General features: G+C 44.1%; 1 protein-coding gene across 1 annotated transcript; it reads left to right on the plus strand.

Annotated features, from left to right (window-relative positions):
• Positions 1–45: 45 nt before the first annotated feature.
• Positions 46–17,002, plus strand: CDHR5 (cadherin related family member 5). The gene is made up of 13 exons (XM_069804347.1): positions 46–2,522; positions 3,460–3,510; positions 3,863–3,955; positions 4,081–4,179; positions 5,574–5,684; positions 6,040–6,216; positions 6,625–6,715; positions 8,841–8,938; positions 9,718–9,924; positions 10,989–11,105; positions 12,047–12,119; positions 14,610–14,761; positions 15,671–17,002. Exons 1-13 carry the CDS (start codon positions 2,049–2,051, stop codon positions 16,250–16,252), a joined length of 2,325 nt encoding a protein of 774 aa, XP_069660448.1. The 5' UTR covers positions 46–2,048; the 3' UTR covers positions 16,253–17,002.
• Positions 17,003–21,707: the final 4,705 nt, after the last annotated feature.

The raw sequence follows: 21,707 nt of genomic DNA on the forward strand, positions 1-21,707 counted from the left end.
AGGGTGGTACCATTACTAGGTGTTGGACTATTAGAAATGCAGGGTTGGGGGGGAAGTATTTTGCAAGGCTTCCCCCACACGAGGCATGTTGGGACTAGCTGGATTCCCTGGCTGCATCTTCTGTGGCTGGGACTCAGCACTGCTCACAAACCACAAATCCAATCGTACAAAGACGCCAGCATCAAGGCCTCCATTTAGTAGAAACTTAGCCAGGTGCTAGATTTTATTGCAAAGAAATGTACTGAGAGCTACACAACATAGATACACACCATAAATATTGTTTGCACTCCATTCTGCCCCTGTATTTACAGGCCCAGCTTTCTCATAACCCCTAAAGACAAAGCTTCAAAAGGAGGAATTTGTTCCCACCATTTAATGAGGTTTACATGTTACCCCTACACTGTCTTGCCTGGCAGATTCCCTCCTCTGATAGAACAGCAACTCCATCTTTCCTGTAAAATCAACAGATTTTGAAGAGCAGCTCTAAAATAAGGTATCTTCATCTGCAATCGTGTGTGCCTACCGCAGAACTGCTCAGTCCATCCTGCATCATCAGTTTTCACCATTTATGATGTAGCTGACAGCTGTAAAGAAGCTAGTCACTCTCAAATGTTCATCTAAGCACCCATTCCCATACTGTGATGCTGAAATGCTGAATGAATGAAAGGGTTCTCACAGACCTTAGCATTTGTTTATTTTGGTCCATAGGAAATCGCTGTTAGGAAAGAGACCTCTTGGAGGACTTTTGGAAGAAGTGTTGACAGCCTGTATTTTGTTAAGCCACTAACAGCCATCTGGCTAAAATGCAGCATCTGGGAACTTTCTGAAGTCAAATGGAATTTTAAAAAGAGCAGTGAGAGCAAGTGTCCCCTTTTTCCTCCTTCCTACACAATGAGCAAGTTGAAAAAAAAACAGGTGTTTCTTTGCACAAGTGGCCAAATGCCTTGCCACATGATATTTGGCTTGGAAAAATTTACTCAGAAAAAGACAGGACAAGACAGCAGAATAGCATGCTATTGAGGCTTCAGGAAGCTGCTGAGATGTAAATAATTGGAGCCTGGATGGAGATTCTGGGGAGCATCCCTACAAAGAGCTACTGCAGGCCACTGGTAGAAGGAGACATGCGTTGTCCCTTCTGGGCAATCACAGGGCTGCAGCTGAGCAGCTATTGCTGTCTCTGGATCCACTCTGCTCACCTTGCGAGGGTACTGTAGGGGGGCTGGGAATAACAAGATTGTCTCAGAAACATAACTGATTAACTCAAGCCAAGGACTTACACAGGGCTCCTTCTTTTACCATCCAAACAAAAGAGCAGCGAAGATGGCTTTGTCTTCACTGAAACCTTTGCCTTTTCCAGAAATAAAGATAAGACATTTGAGAGCTGGCTTTTTAAACTTTTTTTTTTTTTTTTTTTTTTAATCTGTTTTTCAGGAACAACATGACAGATGGCAATTAGAGGAGAGAAACCATAAGTCATGGGGCGGAGAAAAAAACCTGTTACAGGAGGGAATGTGGGCCATGCAGAAAAAGCCTGGCTAAAATAAATAAGATGTAGGGGATATAGTAGCATCATTATGCCTTTTTCCAGGAAACGATCTGACCGAACCAGACCCTATCTCTGGCCCATCAGAAACACAAACTTGCCCACTTCCTCCCCACTGGGAGAGGCTGGAGTATACAAACAGCTTCCCAAGTGTCAGCCCTTGTGCTCCTTCATGCTCATGCTCATCTCAGGGGGCTTGGCTCTGAATTCTGAAATGCTTCAAATATATCCTTGTTGCTACAGAGAGTTTAGGATAGGAAAGACCCAGGAACAAAGGAGACACAGGAATTTATGCATTATCATTTTCCATGACTGGTAAATATCTTTCAATAAGTCATCCAATGAGGCAAAGAGGCAAAGGTTGAACTGCAGCAATCCACTCCAGCCAGCCAATGCCTTTTGCGTTCATTAAACAGTAAACGCAGAAGACGGCACTGGGAGAAACAGGGAAAGAAGAGTATCGGCTTAATCAGAAACGGATTTTTTCAACAACTCACAGCTCACCATGGCTCGTTCTCACTGGCTCCTCACTTCTGTGCTCTTTTTTCTGTCCTTCATAACACATGTTTCAACACAGCAACAAGGTAAGCTCTTGCAGGAGGTCCATGACCACAGAGGAGTAACCCCCAGGGCAGCAGGTTGCACTGTTATAGGCAGAAGATTTTTATACTCCTACTCTGAGACAGCTTTGTTCAACAACCTTCTCTCCAACGGTAACCAGAGGCGTCTCAGGTCTCACCCAACTCTGTCACGATGTGAATCCCTGGGCAATTTTGTGTCTCATTTGTGTGTTTTTCCAGGATGTTCTGTCAATAATAGACAACCAACAATTTATGAAAATAACCCTCCTGGCTACGTGGTGACCACAATCCATGTGGAACCAGACTTCATTGTAATGATTGATCCTAATTCCCCCGATGCCAGTTTTTTCACTATACGGGGGTCTGAGCTGCAGCTGAACCGAAGCGTGGACTATGAGGTAAGCCTTCAGCTAGCAGGCTGTAAGGATGAGACGGATAATGCTGGGATGCAATGAGTTTCAACCTGGGGTCTTGGGCTTCCAGGGATTTGTAACCTGTTTCTAAAGGATCTAGGAAATAACTTTGAAAAATAAACCTATTTCAGTTCGGTTTGGGTTCACTGCTTGGGAGGTTTGGGTTCACTGCTTGGGAGGTCAGCCCTTCCACAAGCAGAGTATAGGGAGGAGGGGGATGCATGGTATGCCTACTGTCACCTTCCTTCAATGAGTCTGTATCAATTAAAGCAAGGGCAAGTTTTAAAACCAAAAATGTGACAACTGTAGTGTTCAGAGCTCTCCAGGACTCATGTAAAATGATCCCCATTTGCCTGTAGAAAACACAGTTCTGAGCAGTGAGGTGATCTTGTGTGAGGCATAAAGGCAGTGTAAAAGGTCAGTGTGTTCAGTTTGGTTGCTGCTGAATTATTTTACCCTACTGGAGTGCTCTGTACACAGCCACAAACATCCTTAAGCTGCCTTTCCCCTAATGTAAAAAGCCACACTTATTTGAGCGAAGAACAGCAGATAGTTAACACCCTGCAGGCAACACTGTACTTGCTGTGTGGTACATTTCTGTTTCATTCAATTTAAAAAGAAATCTCTGTGTGAATTTACCTAAAGTGTGAGAAAATGGCCGATGAGCTCTGCCAACATGTTACAGGAATCACAGGGAGAGAAGCTGGAAGATCGGTCTCCTTTGACTCCCCCATAAACAAGATCCTAGAGCTGATGGATGGCTGTAAAGGAAAGAAAGGAAAAGTTAGATATGCCTGCAAACAAGCTAAAGCCCAGCAGCATTTCTGATTCAGCAATGCATGTATTTGTCCCATTTACTTTAAAAGAGTTAGTACATTTTGGCTTGTTTCTACAATGGCTGGGTTTTTGTTTTTGCATACAGAAAGACACCTTGTTGCTGGTGTACCTGATCTGTCAGAACACTACTGGGCAGGTGAGTGCTCTTCCAAACACTCAGCCCTGTTATAAGGTACTGCAGGCAGCACATAATTCCCTCTGCTCTTCCTAGTCCACAGACTGGGATGAGGAGATGTCCTTTTCTTTGTGGACATACATATTCTTCCCACAGTCAAGGAGAGAGTACCCAAGGCCCTGTGAATGGGGAGGGGGTGGGAACAAACCCACAACACCCCCTCCACACTGTGGGCTGCCTGCAAACCTCAGCCCCATCCAGCCCCCATCCAGCTGTGCTCCTTACACCATCCCCTCTGGTCACTCTGCAAATCAGCATCAGCCCCTAACAGTCTTACTTTGTCTTTGATTCTCTTGCTTTACCCTTTCTGCAGAGAGATTCTTTGGAAATTCTTGTGACCATTCTCAACATGAACGATAACAGCCCAGTGTTTAAGCAAATGAATCTCACCAAAGTTGTTCCTGAGGTAAGCATTTTATGGAAGTGAAGAGGGCACTGGGTCACCCAGTGCTGTGGGACTAAGGAATGGTTAGCAGGGAGAAGTCTTCAGCCCATTTCACAGAGACAGTAACCACAACAACTTTGTTTCAGGATACAAAAGTGAATGCAACCATTGTAGCCCGTGAAGATTTAAGCGCTAGTGATGCTGACCTGGACACCATCTCTTACGAACTCACAACAATAGTGCCGGTGAGCATCTTTAATCTTTGGGGAAAAAATGGTAGCTCTGGAGAAATCTTTGTGTTTAATTCAGAAGAGCCCCAACTTTGAGGCTAAGATCACTGTATTGCATTTAGTTCTCTGACAGCTTCTGGAAGAGGTACATCTTTTGCAAAAACCAAATGTTGGTTTGGTTACCAGAACAGAGCAATCAACATTGCAGGTATTGAATTCTTTTACTGCTCACATTTTTATTACACTGTACAGATTAAACTTTCGTCTGGGATATTCTGAGCTGTATGATCCAGGGGAGTCTTGTTGGGATGGTCAGTAAACATATCAGGAGAGACCTTTGTACCTCACAGAGTTCAGAATTGCGCTGAGTTGGATAGGGAACGAAGGAGTTATTGTCCTGTTTGCCAACAGTGTCCATGCAGAGTGGAGGTAACATGAGCTGCCCAAGATCACACAAAAAGTCTTTGGCAAAGCCAAAGGCAGACTCCACTTTCCCCAGGTCCCAGTTTCGTGCCTTAGTTTGTTTGCTCTTAAGGGGTTTGCTTGATAACATGGGAAATGAATTGTATGCATAGTTAAATTGATACCAGCCTAGAGTGCAAGGGCCTGCTAGAAACTAAAAAAAACCCCCCAAAACAAAACAAAACAAAACTTCAAGAGAAAACCAAAATGTATATTTACATTTTTAAAAAACATTGTGCAGTAAGCAGGCAGTGTCTGACATTCCGCCTCCATTACCTCCATAACCCCAGGGATTTTAAGGGTTGTGAACAGAAACCACAAGTTTTTGAATTTCACCTCTGGGACCAGACTTTGCACTCACATTGGTGTAAATCCAGAGGAATTTAGAAATTCAGAGGAATTCTAGTCAAGACATAAGATTAAAGGAGAACAAAAGCAAGTGCCAAAGGTTATAGCGTAAAATGCATTGTATATTGTTTCAATTTGGCTTTACAGTTGCTTCCAAAGTTCAGCTGTGCTAGGCTAAGGCAAGTGATCTTGCCAGCTCTGAGGCTGAGTCATCTTTGATCTGTTTTGTGCATGCATGTAAGATTGCTTGGCTGTCATGGACCCAGAATCAAGGATTGTTGGCAACCTGTTGAGTGCAGGAAATAAGGTAAAATATTTCATCCAGTACCTGCTGAGCAGGTAGGCAGGCAAAGCAGGGGATCTTGGAGAAGGAAACTCACGGGAACACAAACAAACCTTTCTGACGAGCTAGGCAACTCCAGTGTGCAATACCAAAGATTAAACAGAGCTGGCATTCTCATACTGCCCCCTGTGCCCCCACCCCAACCAGGTCCCCAGGATTAAATGTCTGATTGGGATGACAAACACAGCAATGAGCAGTATTTTGAACATGTCTGTGATTGAGTCTGCTAGTAGAGTTTTTCCTTTTCCCCCGCCAGGGCACAGATGGCTATTTTGCCATAAAAGGAGTTAATAGCCCAGAAATTTATTTACAAAAAGCTTTGGACTATGAGAAATTTAAATTTACGACGTTGGTCTTGTATGCAAGGGTAAGTTCTTTAGAAGGAACAAAATGCCTTATTTTCTCCAGTCTTTCTTAACTGAAGGGTAAGTCTGAATGGGAGATCTCTGAGATGGCAGGAGGGAGGGTGGATACTGGGGTTGGTGAATTTGGAGCAGCCTTCCACCCTCCATAATTACGCAGTGACAGACTTGCATTCAGTCCACCTTTGTCAGCAGAATGAGATAATTCACTGCTTTAGCTAATCTCACATAAAATCCTAAGCCTTAGACAGAATGGAGTTGCAACAGGTAAAAGATCCTGGGCCACTGGCTTTTGCAGATGGGTTCTTCTTTTGGTAATAAAACTTGCATCTCACGAATATGCTTTGCCTTTGGGTACAGGACAGGCCTGTGGGCAGCATCGACACCACCAACACAGCTACCATAACAATAAACATATTTATTGAACAAGCTGACACCAAATCACCCTGGTTCCTACCCTGTGCCTTCATTAACATGGAAAATAACATTTGCATCAGCAGCCCCTATACTGGGAGGATCAATATCTCTGAGATGTCGGTAAGAAGGCGTGATCAAACAGTATCCTTGATGCTATTTTCAAACAATATCCAGATGCTATTCCCAGCAGGTAGTGCCTAATAACTTCCATGAGCTCATGCTGATCTCTAGTCATAAATGCAGATGATTCAGCATGACAGGGAGCCTTCATCATCCTGAAAAGTGGAGGTTCCCCCACCCCAAGCAGCACTGCTTGTCCTTGTTCCTTCAGCATATCACAGTATAGGTGAGAGCTGGAAAACCCTTTGCTCTAGGCTGTCTCACCTCTGCCCTGTTACAACCATCTACCAGCAATAAATGCCATTCTGCCCAGACAAAACCAGCAGAGCCACGCTGGGGTGGGAGAATGCTGCAAATGCTAATTTGGTGCTGTAGTCTGGTATGTAATACTTTGCCTTGTTACTGCAGACAGAACCACTCATCCTAGAGCCGGGGCCTATCTATGCTATTGATCCTGACTACACTTTAAATGAAAAAATCGTGTACAGTATTGTTGGCGGTGAGTAGAAGTTTTCACCTTCCACAAAATGCATTGCTCATATGTCCCCTACATTATCTGCCAAGAGGAGATACCCTCCATGGCACTTGAGAGTTGAGGGCCTGGGGATTTGCCCCTCTTATTTCTGCCACAGAAACATAACTAGATCCACAGAACACTGTGGATTAAGTAGAAGGAACAGATGGTACAGAGAGGAAGAAAAAGAGAATTACAGTCCCACAAACCAATCTCAATGAAATCTGTTTCAGAAGGACTTTGATTTTTTGGGAGGTGCGACATCTTTTATCTTTAAGCTTTTAGACTTGATTTTGCCAGTCTGGTCACACCACTTTCATTCAGTCTTTGAGCTGAACCTGAAATTCCCACATCATCAGCATAATTTTCATTCATTGCCAAGAATTATGTTTTTATTCCCCAGCACATTGCCACTATCTAATCTGCCCTGTTTTAGTCTTGATTTCAAAAAGATGACTTGAACACAGTCAACTGATTGCCCAATCATTGACTGGGCCATTTATTTGATTCAAAGGATTTTTTTTTCTTTTTTTTTTTAAACAATAGTGGGGTTTTGAATAACTATCAAGGCAAAGGTAGATCATATTGGTCAGGTGGAGTGATTACTTGTTCATCTCCCTTCACCTATGCCACATGGCACCACATCTGTGAATATCCTCCTGATAATAAATACATTAAAATCCACTGGCATTTTGGATGTAGTGTTGCCTCCCTACCCCACAGTCAGTAGGGAACCTCAGACTAGGGGGTCCTTGTCTAAATACAGCCCACAGTGTCTCAGACTGTGGAAGAGAATTAAAAATTTTGCTTAAATTTTAACATATATCCAACATAGATGTTTTTATGATTTAAACATAGATGTCCTGGTTTCAGCTGGGATAGAGTTAACTGTCTTCCTAGTAGCTGGTACAGTGCTATGTTTTGAGTTCAGTATGTGAAGAATGTTGATAACACTGATGTTTTCAGTTGTTGCTCAGTAGTGTTTAGACTATAGTCAAGGATTTTTCAGCTTCTCATGCCCAGCCAGGGCAGCTGACCCAAACTGGCCAACAGTGTATTCCATACTATGGGATGTCCCATCTAGTTTAGGAACTGGGAAGTGGGGGGCAGGGATTCGCCGCTCGGGGACTGGCTGGGTGTTGGTCGGCGGGTGGTGAGCAATTGCCCTGCACATCATTTGTACATTTCAATCCTTTTATTGCTACTGTTGTCATTTTATTAGTGTTATCATTATCATTATTAGTTTCTTCTTTTCTGTTCTATTAAACCGTTCTTATCTTAACCCAGGAGTTTTACTTCTTTTCCTGATTTTCTCCCCCATCCCACTGGATGGGGGGGGAGGGAGTGAGCGGCTGCGTGGTGCTTAGCTGCTGGCTGGGGTTAAACCACGACAACAGATTAGAGATGTAGGAAGCTGATTTCTACCCCTACATCAATACAAGAAGGTGTCTGTGTCTAGGCTCCTTTTGTAGTCAGTAGAGAGAAATAAGCATTTCCAAAGCAGAATGCAGCTTACGTTGAGGCCAATGTTCACAGTAAGTTGAATAAATCATGCATTGAGATGCCATTTTCTCTTCACAGTATAGGTAACAAGGTCAGGTATAGATGTCTTCCCTTTAGATGCTTAGAGATATTCTAGACAATTCCCCACGCAACTATTCTTTGTAGATTGGTTTCTTGCCTTTAAAATAGGAATAATCTTTCCCTTATCTCTCCTGAAGTGCAGTTTGGGTTCAGTTAGGGTTTGGGTTCAGGTTAGGGTTAGAGAATTGGAGACCTTCAGGCCTCAAATTGCACCAGGGTCTCTAGGCTCTAGGCATTTAGCAGAATTTAAGCTGGCTATACCTGGGCTTAGGCACTGGAAAGGCAAACCTTTGCTGTCCTACCTCATCTAGTTGGGTTCACACACATCTCAATGCTTTTTGTCTGTTGGGTCCTTCTGAATCCCTGGCCAGCACTTCCAGCCCTTGGAGCAGCCAGGCAGGCAAGGAAAACAAACAGTATTATGCCCTGGGTGTATTGTCACTAAGATGTGAAAAAATGAGTTAACGAACTCCGGGTCACTTTATGAAGGTATCTGGTGATTGACTGGTCTTTCCATTTTCTTTAGGGAATACAGACAATGTCTTCTCAGTGGATGCAGGCACAGGGAATCTAACTATGAACAAAGTAGTAACTTCCCCAGACTCGTACCTATTGCAAGTCATGGTAAGTCTGATGACATTGCAGACAACAAGCCAGGAAGCAGCAGTCTTGATGTGACAGGAATCAATTAAATGAGTAATTAAAGGTAACTCAGTTACACCCTTTCTTTCGGAAGGGCCTAGTATTTGACTAGTGTCTTATACAAACTTACATGCAAAGCTCTTGCAGAAGTTAAGAGGCATTTTCCCTTATCTGTGGGTTGCAACATCAAAGCAAATTAACTGAATGGGGACATCCTGCTGAGTTGGAAGTATGGAGGAGCATAACCGGAAGGCTTTTTTTAGGCATGACTGGAGCTTGTGTTACAGTAGTCAATCAACCCTAGAGAAGAGCTCTTCTTTTGGCTACAGCTCAAGAGGAGAGGAAGGAGTTGAAAAGCACTCCCAGCATGTACATAGCCAGGAAGATGGGACTCTCGGGCAGTAACTGAGCTGATCCAAACACCCACAAAGATGAGTAGACTCTACCTGCTGGTGCTGGAATCTCACTGCTTTGTATTGGAGCACGGCATTTTGTCCAGACGTGGCCCTTATGGAGGTTCATATCTAGACTTTGGGACTAGACCAAGACTGTGCGGAGGGCCAAGAGCAGAAGCAAGCTAAAACACAAGGACTCCAAACCATAAGGCCCCCTGTGACAGGCCTGGCTCAAAGCTCACTGAAAGTGATGGAAAGAACCCCATGGGTTGCAGTGGGCTTCAGACCAAGCCTATCCTTTTATGTCTCATCATTAATAGGAAAAGGCTAGCAACTCTCTCCCTCTCTCTCTCTCTTTCTCTCCAGGCCACCCAGGTCAACAACATACAGAAATACTCCATAGTCAGTGTAGAGATTAAGGTCATCAATAAAAGTGTTTATCCACCGTTCTTTGAGAGCAGGATGTACTACGGGACTGTATTTGTTGGTCTGGCCCCGAGAAGCTTTGTCTTCCACACTGGTGATACTTCAAGCCCCCTGATGATAACAGCAGCGGATGACGATTTCCCTAATGTAAGAAACTGCAAATGCACTGCATTCTTTCTTACTGCTTCACGCTTAAAGCAGGATCAGAAAACGTGAGGAAAGGGAGGTGGAGAGAGGCAAACATGTCTTCCTGTAGTGTTCCATATTATATTTCCCTGGAAATTCCACATAGATCAGAACTGCTTATAGCGTAATGTAATGCAGAGAAGCTGCTGGACTCCTCTCTTCCAAAAACCGGTCCCACCCAGATCTATGTAGATGAGCTGATCCACTGCAAAACAGCATCCTCAGTAAAGCCCAGGGTTAGCAAATACTGTGAATGGGTCCTGATCTGAATTAGGGCTGGGTGAAGAGTTTCCTTGAAGAGCTTGGGGTGGCAGGATCCCAGGCAGAGGTGTCCTTTCTCTGCCAGGTCGAGGAGAGCTATTTGTGGACAGGCCTGGGAAGAGGAGCCAGTCCAAAGACAGCAGACTAGCAAGGACCTGCAGTCCTGGGCTGGAAATTTTTAACCTTCTCCCTGTAAGGACTCATTTTGAGAGAGCCATTCTTGAACAATGTAATGGAAGAAGGAAAGGGGAAGAGATTTACTGACCAGAGATTCCCATCCCACCCTATTAAGAAAAAAGTGCTAGTTTTATTGATGCCAAGGCTTCCATAACAAGACTGGGGACCTAGCAGAGGAATAACAGCCTAGACATAAAGGAAAAAATTGTGCAGACTTCAGCACAAGTATTATTCTCTATGTACATTCCCCTTTGGCACTGTATTAAAGGCAGAACTGATCAAATTTACAAGGTCCCTTGCATAGATGTGTTTTGCTTGGGCAAATACTAAAGATACCAACACAAGCTGGGTAAGACTTGGGATTTTTTTGGAGGCAACACTTTTAGGATACATTCTTGAACTCCGAGCAACAGGGTGAACACACTTGAGTTCAACCTTTCTCACCTCCTCAGTCCAGATTTATTTATTGCACTATACACCTGCTCATACTTCAGATGTATTTGACAAGTCCTGCCAATGTGTTGTTATCAAGATGCATGCAAAGCACAAATGGTGTGGTTTAATCATTCACTTTTCTGGCTTTTCAGAAAGTCAACCCAAACATTGAGTACTACATAAAAAACAGCACCGATTTCATCGCAACCAAAGATGGACTCATCCTGACAAATGTGATGCTGCAGTCACCAGGAACTGTAACCATCGAGGTAGGGCAACTTTCTCCATTATCTTGCCAGGGTCGTGGAAGGAAGGGGTAGTCTCTAGTAGAGAAGCACCAAGGGTGGAATTCCATTAGGTAAGGGATATAGTGAAAGGACAGTCCTCGTCCCAACCATTTGCTTCATAAATGTATAGGGATGGAAGGAGAAGTGATAGCAAATTTACTCTGTGCGATACAGGCTATATCTGGTGCCAGCTGTAAAATTGTTTCTCTAGTCCTGTGGAAAATATCATTGGAGACAAGCAAAAAGTCAACTGGGGAGATTTTAGGAGGCCCTCTCCCACATTCTGATTCTGACTAAAAAAAAAGGAGGGTGAGCGAGTGGGTAGGACATTGATGTGTATGTGTGGGTAGGGTATGATTGCTGGCATATACCCCAGCTCTCAAGGCTACAGCCCCAAACTTGGAAATCCTTTGGTAAATCAAGATTTTTTTTCTCAGGTTGAAGGAAGCAGTTAATAACTTTAGATTTTCTAAGAAGCTAGATGTTCACTTTGTCCATCTTCCTGCCAGCAACAACCGGCTCCCTAAGATTTGCCTAGCACAATGCCATGCCCTGTGGCTCTATCTGAACCAGCTTGACTCCAGCATTGTTTTAGCTACCCAGGCAGGGCAGAGAGGTGCCAACACATGCTACTGCACTTCCTGCCCCACACTACCTCATTATCTGTGTACAGCTCTGTGCTGCAAAGATGCACAAAAATGATCTGTACACAAATGATGCACCTGGTTCTGGCCCAGGACAGGGAATCTTCAGAGCTCCTCTTCCTCTGTGATCAGAATGTCCAGCTACAATGCAGGGCTATTGTGAGGATGTGGTGAGGATATGGACAGGGTACTTTGTCCACAAAGGGCCCACCACATACCTTGAGAGTGAGCTGGAGATCTAGGAAGTTCCTAAGCTATGTCTTTCCCATGTTCACATAGGCTGTTGGAAAAGATATGGTGAGCCTGCAGGAGGCGAGCACTGTAATCGTGGTGGACATCATCCTTGCTGCAGGTAGGCTGGGTGCCTTTTTTCTGCTTTGTGGAGATGACTGGGGAGACTTTTGCACTTCTGTGGGCAAACTGGCAATGACGAGTCACCCACTGAAGTCTGTGGACCTTGGCTGAGGCCAACACCATACCTATAGGAGGTTCTATGGTGTCTATAAGGGAGAAAACACTCAAACAACATCCTTATGATGTGGTCACCACATGCCACAAACAGCCTCCTGAGACTTTAAGTAGTGCTGTGTATTATAGTGTCATTTCTCGTTATTCCAAAGCTAAATCTGGGGTTTCTTCCTGTTTTGTGGGTCAGATATAACCCAGGATGTCTCACCATGGCAAAGCAGGGTTGCCCTGACACCTCCGTACATCATTGCTCCTTTTTAGCCAAAAATAGAGAAAACTGCAACATTATTTCCTGCCTTATGCAGAGCAGACAGAAGTTGGCACACCTCCACAAAACCAGGCTTCCTCATGAGCCAAGGAATTTTCTACTCAGGCTGGGTCAAGTTCTTATACTCCAAGATATTAAGGTCTTACCAGGAGAAAAGACCCATGAGAAATAAGATAGACATGAGGCTACATATATAACCCTCCAGTTATCATTTGGCTTTGTTGATGTAAAAATAGCTTACACTTCCATACTTCTTAGAAATGGCTCTTAAATAGGTCTTATAAAATTAGTTAGATTTGAAGCTTATGTGGCTTTGGATTAAGATGAACCAATATCATGCATTTTCACATCAGGATAGGCAGATAACGCCCAGAATCCATTGGTCTCTACATCATGATGTGTGCTTGAAGTTCCCAGCTGGGCTCTTCCATTATTTCACCCTCTTATCACCACCATCATGGGGATGTCTGGAGGAAAAAAAAGTGGACTCTTGGATGTAAATTTGGATTCCCTAAAGGTAGTGTCACTTCACAGCTAAAAACATTGGCTGCATAAAACCCACCTAAACCCAATTTAAGGGCACAGTCCAGCTCAGCAGAAAGCTAGTTCAGGTGTCAGTACACAGAGCTGCAAACACTCCAAACAGATGTACCAACACTTCTATGCAACTTTTAAATATTGCCCTTGGTATTTAAACCACACAAAATAATGTTGCTGGTGACTATGCAAAAAAGTAGATTGAAATTACACTGAATGTCTCAGAGCCTATGAGGGGAATTGTGCATTATTCTATACTATAGCCAGCACCCAGGAATGGCCTAATCAGAGGTGAGATTACCATTTGCCTGGCAAATCTGTAGGATATTTAACCCTCAACTTTAAGAGGTGGTGTTAAGGAATGTGCATGCAACGGGTTGGAAAGTGCTTTACTGAGCGTTCCAATATCCAGGGAGAAACTAGAGTAATTTTTAATACACTCTCCTGGGAAGTGGTAATTGTACATTGGCCTCTGGTTTCTGAGACACCAGTGCCAGAGCCATCTCATGTGGATCTCAAGGTGAGTCATTCCACCAAGCTGAGCTAGCTTTTGCAGAGGCACTGCATGCTGCACAGCACAGGAGTTAAGGGTGGTGAGTTTCACATCAGCTCTGTGGCCTGTGGCTCCCTAAAAGACATGGTTAAAAGAAGCAAAAATTCACTGACACCCTAAACACTCACCAATGTATTAATGATAAACTGAGGGCACAATCAAATGTGGAGGGAATACTTAAAGTCCGTTCTCATAAACAGGTCAGCAGGAGAACAAAACTGTATTTCATTAATCATTAAACTTCAAAGAGACTAATTTACACTACAGAATAAAGCTGGAAAACTTAAATATAAAGAATCCCAACAACAACAACAAGCAAAGCTGATTAACCCTGAGGAAGTTACTGTCTTTCCACTATAATGTTGATTTCTATACAAATATGCTTACACTGACCAGTGGTTGAAAGCATAAACTGCTCCTGAGAAGGCTGGTGTATATTACTACAGCTACAAAAGGAAAGAGTTTCCTGTCCTGGGGACCTTCTAAAGTTTTTTCTATTTCCTATTATGCTTTTTTATTTCTTATTTTAATGTGCTCATCAGTATCAGAGGTGATGATCCAGATTAAAGGAACCTTTGAATTTTCACACACATATGTACAAACATACCTCATTTTTTGCATTCTGGTGTAAATGGGTGAAGTGGGAAAGTAAAAGACCTACCTTGCTTTACCCCATGTAACACCTGCTTGCCTAATAGAGTCATGTATATATTAGCTTAGTTAAATCATGGGATAAAAGTCATTGTCCTGTAAATGGATGCTATTTCCACTTCATGTAACTTACTGGAAGTTATAATATTCTGTGAGTGGTCACCTTAAAAAAAAACAACTCTGCTTTTAGGACAGCAAACAAATGGCCTTCTGTGACATTAAATATATCAATGTCACATTCTGCAGCACAGGATGCTTCTTTGCCCTTCAAAAATTGGTTGGAGCTTCTTCCACAATGAAGTGTTGTGTTAAAAAAGCTAGCTGCCATTTTTAGTCTTTGTAACACTGGTTTGTTTTTCTTGTAGCTGTAACCTCCTCTGATAAGATACACAGTGCTCAGGATATGGCTATCTTAGGTGGTACATTAGCAGCACTGCTATTAATTGCCTTAGTCTTCCTTGGAGTGATGATACATAAACAGTATGGAAAACGAGTCAAATACATGATGAGGAAAAAGGTAAGTAAGTGCCTTGTTTGTACCTGAATTTCTTAGAGTTAGAAAGTGGGATCTGAGGAGGTTTTAAAGTGTGGACAGGCTGTCCAGATACTACACAAGTTTGTGTGAGGGTGATAAATCACTCCTGAGACCATGTTTGCAAAAGTAGCATTGCTTTGGTGGTGTTTGCTGCTGTTCTTTTCTGCCCCCTGAGGCTGGAGCTGTATGGTAGATGACAAGCAGACATGGTAAGGAGACAACCACAGCTCCATGGAGCACAAAATCTAGGATGAACGTGACACATACCAGAGGTAGTCTCTGAAAAACATGTATCTGTGGCATAAACCACTGTTCATCCTCCTCCTATAGTCAAAGGAGAGAAAGCCCCCTTCATATCCTATCCTAAAGCCTGGGCTTAGACAGTTGTCTGCACCTGAGCTATTTACTTTTGGCTCTCTCAAGTCCCTGGCAGGCTGCTTACTTTGAAGTTTAGGGTGTAATTCATCTGACCAGATGTTGGTCTCTGCCTTAGGATGGGACCGTCAGGAGCCTTGACTCCACTGACTACAACATCAGTCCAGAGCACATAGCTCAAGTGAGTAACAACAGTCCTTCACCCTGAGTGAGGTAAATCCCATTCCAGAGTAATACCTCAAATGGATGGGTACAAATCAGTATACATTGCTGGTGCTCAGCCCTCCTGGAAAACATGCCCATGCTTATCTGAAAAAAATCCAGAAAGGGAGTCAATAAAAATAGCTGTTCTAGGGAGCTGTATCTTTCCCAGGCTTCAAATAGGTCTAACTGCAAAACAAGCTGAAGCTTTCCTGAGCAGCAGCTCCGTTGCTTCAGCTGCCTCTTCCTGCGCCTCCCCTCCCCCCGCCCCGTTTCTTTCCCTTTCACTACAATCACAAGGTGTCTCTCCTGTAGTTCTCCAGGGAAATCTCTGGGGGTTACCACAACGAATCTTACAAGCCAGATGAACACCCAGATGTGAGCACCAAACAGGATGAGACTTCAGAAAATGGCAGTGTCCAGTCAACGACACATGTGCTAGAGCAGCCAGCACTTCCCTTGCCCTCTTCAAAAGCAAAAGAAATTGATAGCCTCCCAAAGGCTTCTATAACTTCCACCATCATCTTTGACCAGGAAGAGAAAGAGGAAGAAGTGGAAGAAGAGACTGAGCATGAGAAAGAAGTGAAATCTATCCTCAAGACAGACAGGCATGTGGCAGATGATGGTTACAAAGCTGTGTGGTTTAAGACTGATGTGGATCCAGATGCTGGAGAGAGGGTTGCAGTGATTGAGGACAATGCAGCAGATGGTGATGATGACAGTGACCAAGATCTGCAGAACAATGAGGAGGAGGAGGAAGAAGATTATGACAAGGACTATCACCACAGAGGTCTGGGAGTGTCCTTTGCCTCAGAGAGCTCATCACTCCCAGCTGCAGAAGTGATAGCCAACACATCTCGCACAGATGCAGTGACAGAAGATGACAGTGACATATAATGGAAATAGATCTGCACTCCCCTCCCCCAAAATGGGGGAGTGTCAGCTGCTTTGCTGACATGAAGCCCATCTTTCTGCTCAGGGGGGAAACTGGAATGCAGGAGGACAAGGTTGCCTGTTCTGCTTGTCTGAATGCAGCAATTATATCTGGAAGAGATTACAGCTAATTCAACATTTTAGTGAGACCTTGAAATACCAATTAGGATTTGGGGGGGGCGGGAAACACATACCTCATCTCTCCACCTTCCTGCCTGTTCCCCCTGGGGCCCCTTACATCACATTTCCCAAACTGGCTCCAGGTAGAGCTGAGATGTAGCTGAACTGACTTTGAAGCAGTTAGCCCAGCTCGCGGTAGCAATTTAGTTACACGACACAGTGTTCATCTCCCCTTGGTGGGTAAATAACTCAGCACTGACTGCTTGGCTGTTCCCTTTAGGGTGTTACAGTTTGATACCAGCTGCAGGGTGTAAGCCAGCGCAAGTCACCCTGGCCCTGCAGTTGCTCATATGACTGTATCCAGGAGCTCACTTCAGGGCTTGGCTCTACTCTCTGCTGTGCCAGACTCTGTGCTCCCAGCACAAGCAGCTGGCATGTGCCACCATGGTCCTCGTCCTGCCAGCAGCCGGGTGTTTACATGCTCAGGAGCTGCTGTTTCCTCTATCACTGGTAAGCAAGGACTGATCACATGTTCTTTACTGAAGGACTTTGTCCTCAATTTTTCTATGTCATAAAACCACTAATCGTGCAGTACTTCTTTGGCTGTCTGTCTCCTATCTGACAGGGAAAAGAAGAGCTCCTGCCGGGACGTGCCTACAAAATGCCAGGGGTATTTCCATCTCTCTGGGTTTTTGGCAGCAATGGGTGTCATTCTAGAAGTATTGGATGTGGGGTCAGCACGTTCTTTCCCATTATTTCCCTTGTCCAATAAGGCTCAAGGTGTCCCTTTTATCATTGCTGCTGAAGGTGGCAGTCAGTACTGCCTCCAAGTGCCAGATGACACCGTCATTTTTCTGCTCCTCTTGTCTCAGATGCCAACCCCTTTGTATACCACCTTTCTCCATTCATGAGGACCCCGGCAGGCTCTTTTGCTGGTAAAATACCATCTTTTAAGCTTCACCTAGAGCCAAGATGCAGCCTGAGAGCAGAGGTGGTTCACTGAGAGCAAGTCAGCTCTGCTGTGCTTGGCTTATGAGTTCAGGCTTGAGCTGGAAAGCCTGCTGACCTCTGGATTTACTTCATGGGGTGACAGCACCATAGAATGTTGGACCCCTCCTCCCTCAATCCTCCCTCATCTTTCAGCAATATTGTCTTCAATTTTGGTTCTGCCGTAAAACCCCAGTTCAGCAAAGTGAGCACACCATTTCCAGGCAGCATGAGGAGTAAAGTGTTTGATGCTCTGGTCTAGATTTACACCTCCCATCAACCAACCTCTTCCCCCACCTAGCAACCAAAAGCTGGGCTGCTTTCCACTGTCTGAGAATATGGCTTGTGCATTTGCACACAAAATTTGTGCTGCTCCTGGTTTTCTCATCTTGGGGCTAGCTACAGCGCAGACATGGACTGTTGCCCCAGTTGCTTCCAGTAAAAAGCTCGGGAGTGTCCAAGGCAGGGATGCAGCAGAAGGAGCTTGGGTCATTAATGTTTATCTCACTTTCTCAGCTTAGCACAACAGCACAGGATTGCAACAAGTCTCATGATAGAGAAGTGAAACCAATAAATAACCCTGCCTTTTCCCTACAAGCCAATCTCCACATTGCTGCCATTACTCCAAATAAACCCTTGAGAGAGAAACCAAAATATGGCTGTTGGGATCCACATGTGCATCAAAGCACAAATTATTTCCAAGGAGGCTTCTATCTTCTTGATCCCTACCTTATTTCCGTACATCTCCCTGTCCCAGTGTTGCTAATGCTCAGTTCTGCTCTCCTTTCTCTGAGGAGTGCTGCCCTTGCTGTGTGGACTTCAGGAGCTGCACTTTTGCTGAAGGTGGAGATTGAGATGTGGAAAGCTTTCCTCCTTACTGCAATAAAGCTATTTGCCCAGAAATTACAAGTACGGTTTGTCTGATAACAGAGGGTGGGGAGTGTGCCCTGTGTTTGCCATGTAAGCATGGTTCCTCCAGTAGCATTATCTCCAGCAAACATTTCCCATGGGGCTGTGAGAACTCTCCAGTAGTTGCTAATTGCTAGCCCAACACCTTCAGCCACCAGCAGGGGTGAGGGTAGAGCCCAGCCTGCCCTCCAAGCTGATGCTACTCATAGGAGGATTCCTGATGGGTGGGCAAAGCTGGAGTGTTTCTACTCTGACCTCTTTTTCCACTTCTGGCTAAAGGTCTGAAAATGTGCCACCAGCTTGCTGTGCACCAAGAATCAGCATTTATGATGTTTCAGTGGTGCTAAGTGCCCAGCTGATTATGGATCATTTTGGCAATGCAGGATTGTGCCTCAGGTCAGTGGCTGACGTAACCCATAGAACTTACATAGAACAAGGGATGAACTCTGTGGAAGCAAAGCAGAAAGCTGAACTAAGCAGCAGATGTGGCACTAATGCAGCAGTGAGTGCTCCCCATCAGATGAGCAAAGGGAACACACACAGCACCGTGCTTTCTAACCCATGTGGGTATGGGAAGAGACTGGAAAGGACAGAGGAAGTTTAAGAGAAGGAGCAAAGTGCAGATAAAAGCAATCTGATGTTCACCAGCCCCCCTGCCCCAGTTTTCTGCAATTGAGACCAGTGCTTATCAGAACCCAGTTATTGTTATCCACAGCTATGTTCATGGGTTGCAATTGGCCATTCCAACCCCAATGCATTAATAAGGAGCTTTGAATTATTTTAAAGTGTAATGACCTGAAAAGTGACTGACTGGCATTGGGAAGGAGAACTGCTGATTGTCAGATCCTGTATGCCTTTAACGAACCAGGAAGAACATTTCTGAGAGAAATGCTGACACAGACAGACCTGTTTACTGAAAGCAAGGGACAGGGGGATAGGCTCACATCAGTCCTGGTGCAGCTGGATACGTGCAGTCAGGTAGTGCTGGTCTGGTATCTATAGCAGCACAGTGAGTTTGGCCCCATCAGCTGTTGCCAAAGATGATACCACCCCAGTGATGAAGGGACATAGACATACGCACACACAACTCTCCTTAGACCAGCTGTCCCTAGTGTCTAGTGTGCTAGAGCAGAAATACCTCCTCATTTCCTGCAGCATTTTGCTAGCCTCGTAATTATTTGAGGCACAACTTCCTCTCACTTTTACATTTGGAGACTGTTTTTCTGTGGACTATCCTTCTCTAAATCTTCTTTCTACACACCCAGAGAAAGGAAAAATCCTTTTCTGCTTATCCAGAAGACACTTTCTTGATACCTGTGACCAATGACTGAACTGAATGGTTTCCAGCAGAAGGCAGTTCATGTGGGCTGACACAGTGTAGCTCCTCCATTTCCCTCATTGCTGTGCTTATGCGGTCTATTGCTGCTCGTTGGCACACTATTGTCAGACTGTCTTCCGTCTGCTGCTGTATTGTCTGGGCTTCTGGGCACATGCATTGGCACACTGATTTATGAGCTCCCTCGATTTGCAATCTGTACTCATCTGTTGGTGCTTTACCTTCCCCTCATTGGTATGCTTCTCATGCTTTTGGCCTTTTGTGTTGGCATGCTGTTTGAATCCAGGCACCCTCCGTTTGCATTCCTTGGCTGTTGGTGCTCTGGCTTCCCTCCACTGGTGTGCAATTGAAATCTCGTCAGTGTGCCACCCACCTGCCAGGCTACCTGTTGGCAGTTCGTTCCTCTGCAGCCCCAGCTGCTCAGTCTGTCCCCCTGCAAGCTTTTATGTTCTTGTTCTTTTATCCTGCAAAATTCGTACTGGAAATACCCAGAAGTTTGTGCTTGTTAAGACAAAAGTTAAACCGCAGCACTCAGAAGGGCAAAAGTGTGTTCAAATAGTGCCATCACATGGACAGCAAAGGCATCTGTCTTTTATTCTACACAGCTTGAACGAGAAAGCAGAAAGTGAAGGTGCTTCTGCCAACTCCTTTCAGCACTTGACCCTTCCTTCAGAGCCTTGTGGTGAATTGGGGTATCCTGCCAGCGGGAAGGTTTCACTGACCTTTCCTCTCTTGGGATAACAGCCCCACACAAAGACAGCATGCATCTGCAGGACATAATTATGATTTGTACAGTGAGCGTATGAATTACAGGACTGGCTGCAGCCCTGGAATGAGGGTGTTGAGATGCTACCAGTGCCATGACTTCATCGATTTGCCATATCAGAAGTTCTCACTGGGCATGGCAGGGAGAGGGAAGTGTGGCTGCTGGTCCTCTTTATGCCATTTTTGAAGCCAGGACTGGCAGAGCTAGGATGGTGCTGAGAGAGCGGGACAGTGGGAGGCTGGGGGCTGTCTTCCTTTGCGTGCACCTGGATGGGCAGTAGCGACCAAGAGAAAGTGTTCAGGTTCTTGTCTCCTGTCTTGGGCCTGTCCTGACAGTATTTTGGTTTAAGCAAATCATTTGAACTGGATGAAAAAATAGTAATGACTGTGAAAAAAGGCAAAAAACCCTTTTCATTTTTATCTTACTTCTAAGATGTTATGGCTATTTCTGATTTGTTTGGGTTTTTTTTAATGGAAATAATATACAACAAAGAAAATTACTGATTTTAAAGAGGAAGAGCCTTTTTCCCCTTTCAATCTCACATTATTTTTTGAAAGGAAATGAAGAAAAATGTGAAAGGAACAAGAAGAAAATGTAATCTTTTAAGTTCAAGTCCACCTGAGATTACACTAAATCTGGTTGGATTTGTTTGTCTGTTTAGGCTGGAAAGGTTGACTAACTTTTTGCATTATTGTACAACAATCATGTTCATTTATAAACATTTGTATGAGAAAGAAAAATATACTAAGTGATAGAAATGTTTTTATAAAATTGTTTGGATCAGTCAGAAGACGTTTGATAAAGCAAAGTAACAAAAAATGTTTCAATAAGCTTTTAAATAAATATCATAGGTTCAGATATAAATATTATGAAGAGCACTATGACTTTCCTGAGACAGGCATAAAGTGTCATGCACTGGTTTCTAAATGGACCCTTTTCTGTGCAGGACTGAAAAGCATGTAAGTGCTTAAACTGAAGTGTTTTTTGATGGCAAATGAGCATCTAAGTACCTTTAAAAGCTCATCCTTAAACTCCAAAGACATTCAAATGTTTTTGAAAGTTTTAACTCTACAGGTAGATTTAAGAAATCTCTTTCACCCCATCCACAATCAAGCTCTGATTTTTATTCCTGTACCAGCTTAGAATAATCTTGGTTTAATATCTGTGATGCAGATCTATAAAAAGCCAAATCTGGTCTTGAGTTTTGCAGATGACTGCCTTTCTCTACTGATTATTTTATCTCACTGGAGTAAGACAAAACTCAGAAGTGGCCATTTCATTTTCATTCTTGACCTCTGCAG

Source organism: Haliaeetus albicilla, chromosome 16 (assembly GCF_947461875.1).
Source record: "Haliaeetus albicilla chromosome 16, bHalAlb1.1, whole genome shotgun sequence".
NCBI classification, from domain to species: Eukaryota; Metazoa; Chordata; class Aves; order Accipitriformes; family Accipitridae; genus Haliaeetus; species Haliaeetus albicilla.

Excerpts from the sequence above, each read along its gene's own strand:
- CDHR5 (XM_069804347.1), top strand. The coding sequence starts at position 2,049 with ATGGCTCGTTCTCACTGGCTCCTCACTTCTGTGCTCTTTTTTCTGTCC. Across the intron at positions 11,106-12,046 it reads CAGGAACTGTAACCATCGAG|GCTGTTGGAAAAGATATGGT; the intron begins GTAGGGCAACTT and ends ATGTTCACATAG. Across the intron at positions 14,762-15,670 it reads AATACATGATGAGGAAAAAG|TTCTCCAGGGAAATCTCTGG; the intron begins GTAAGTAAGTGC and ends TCTCTCCTGTAG.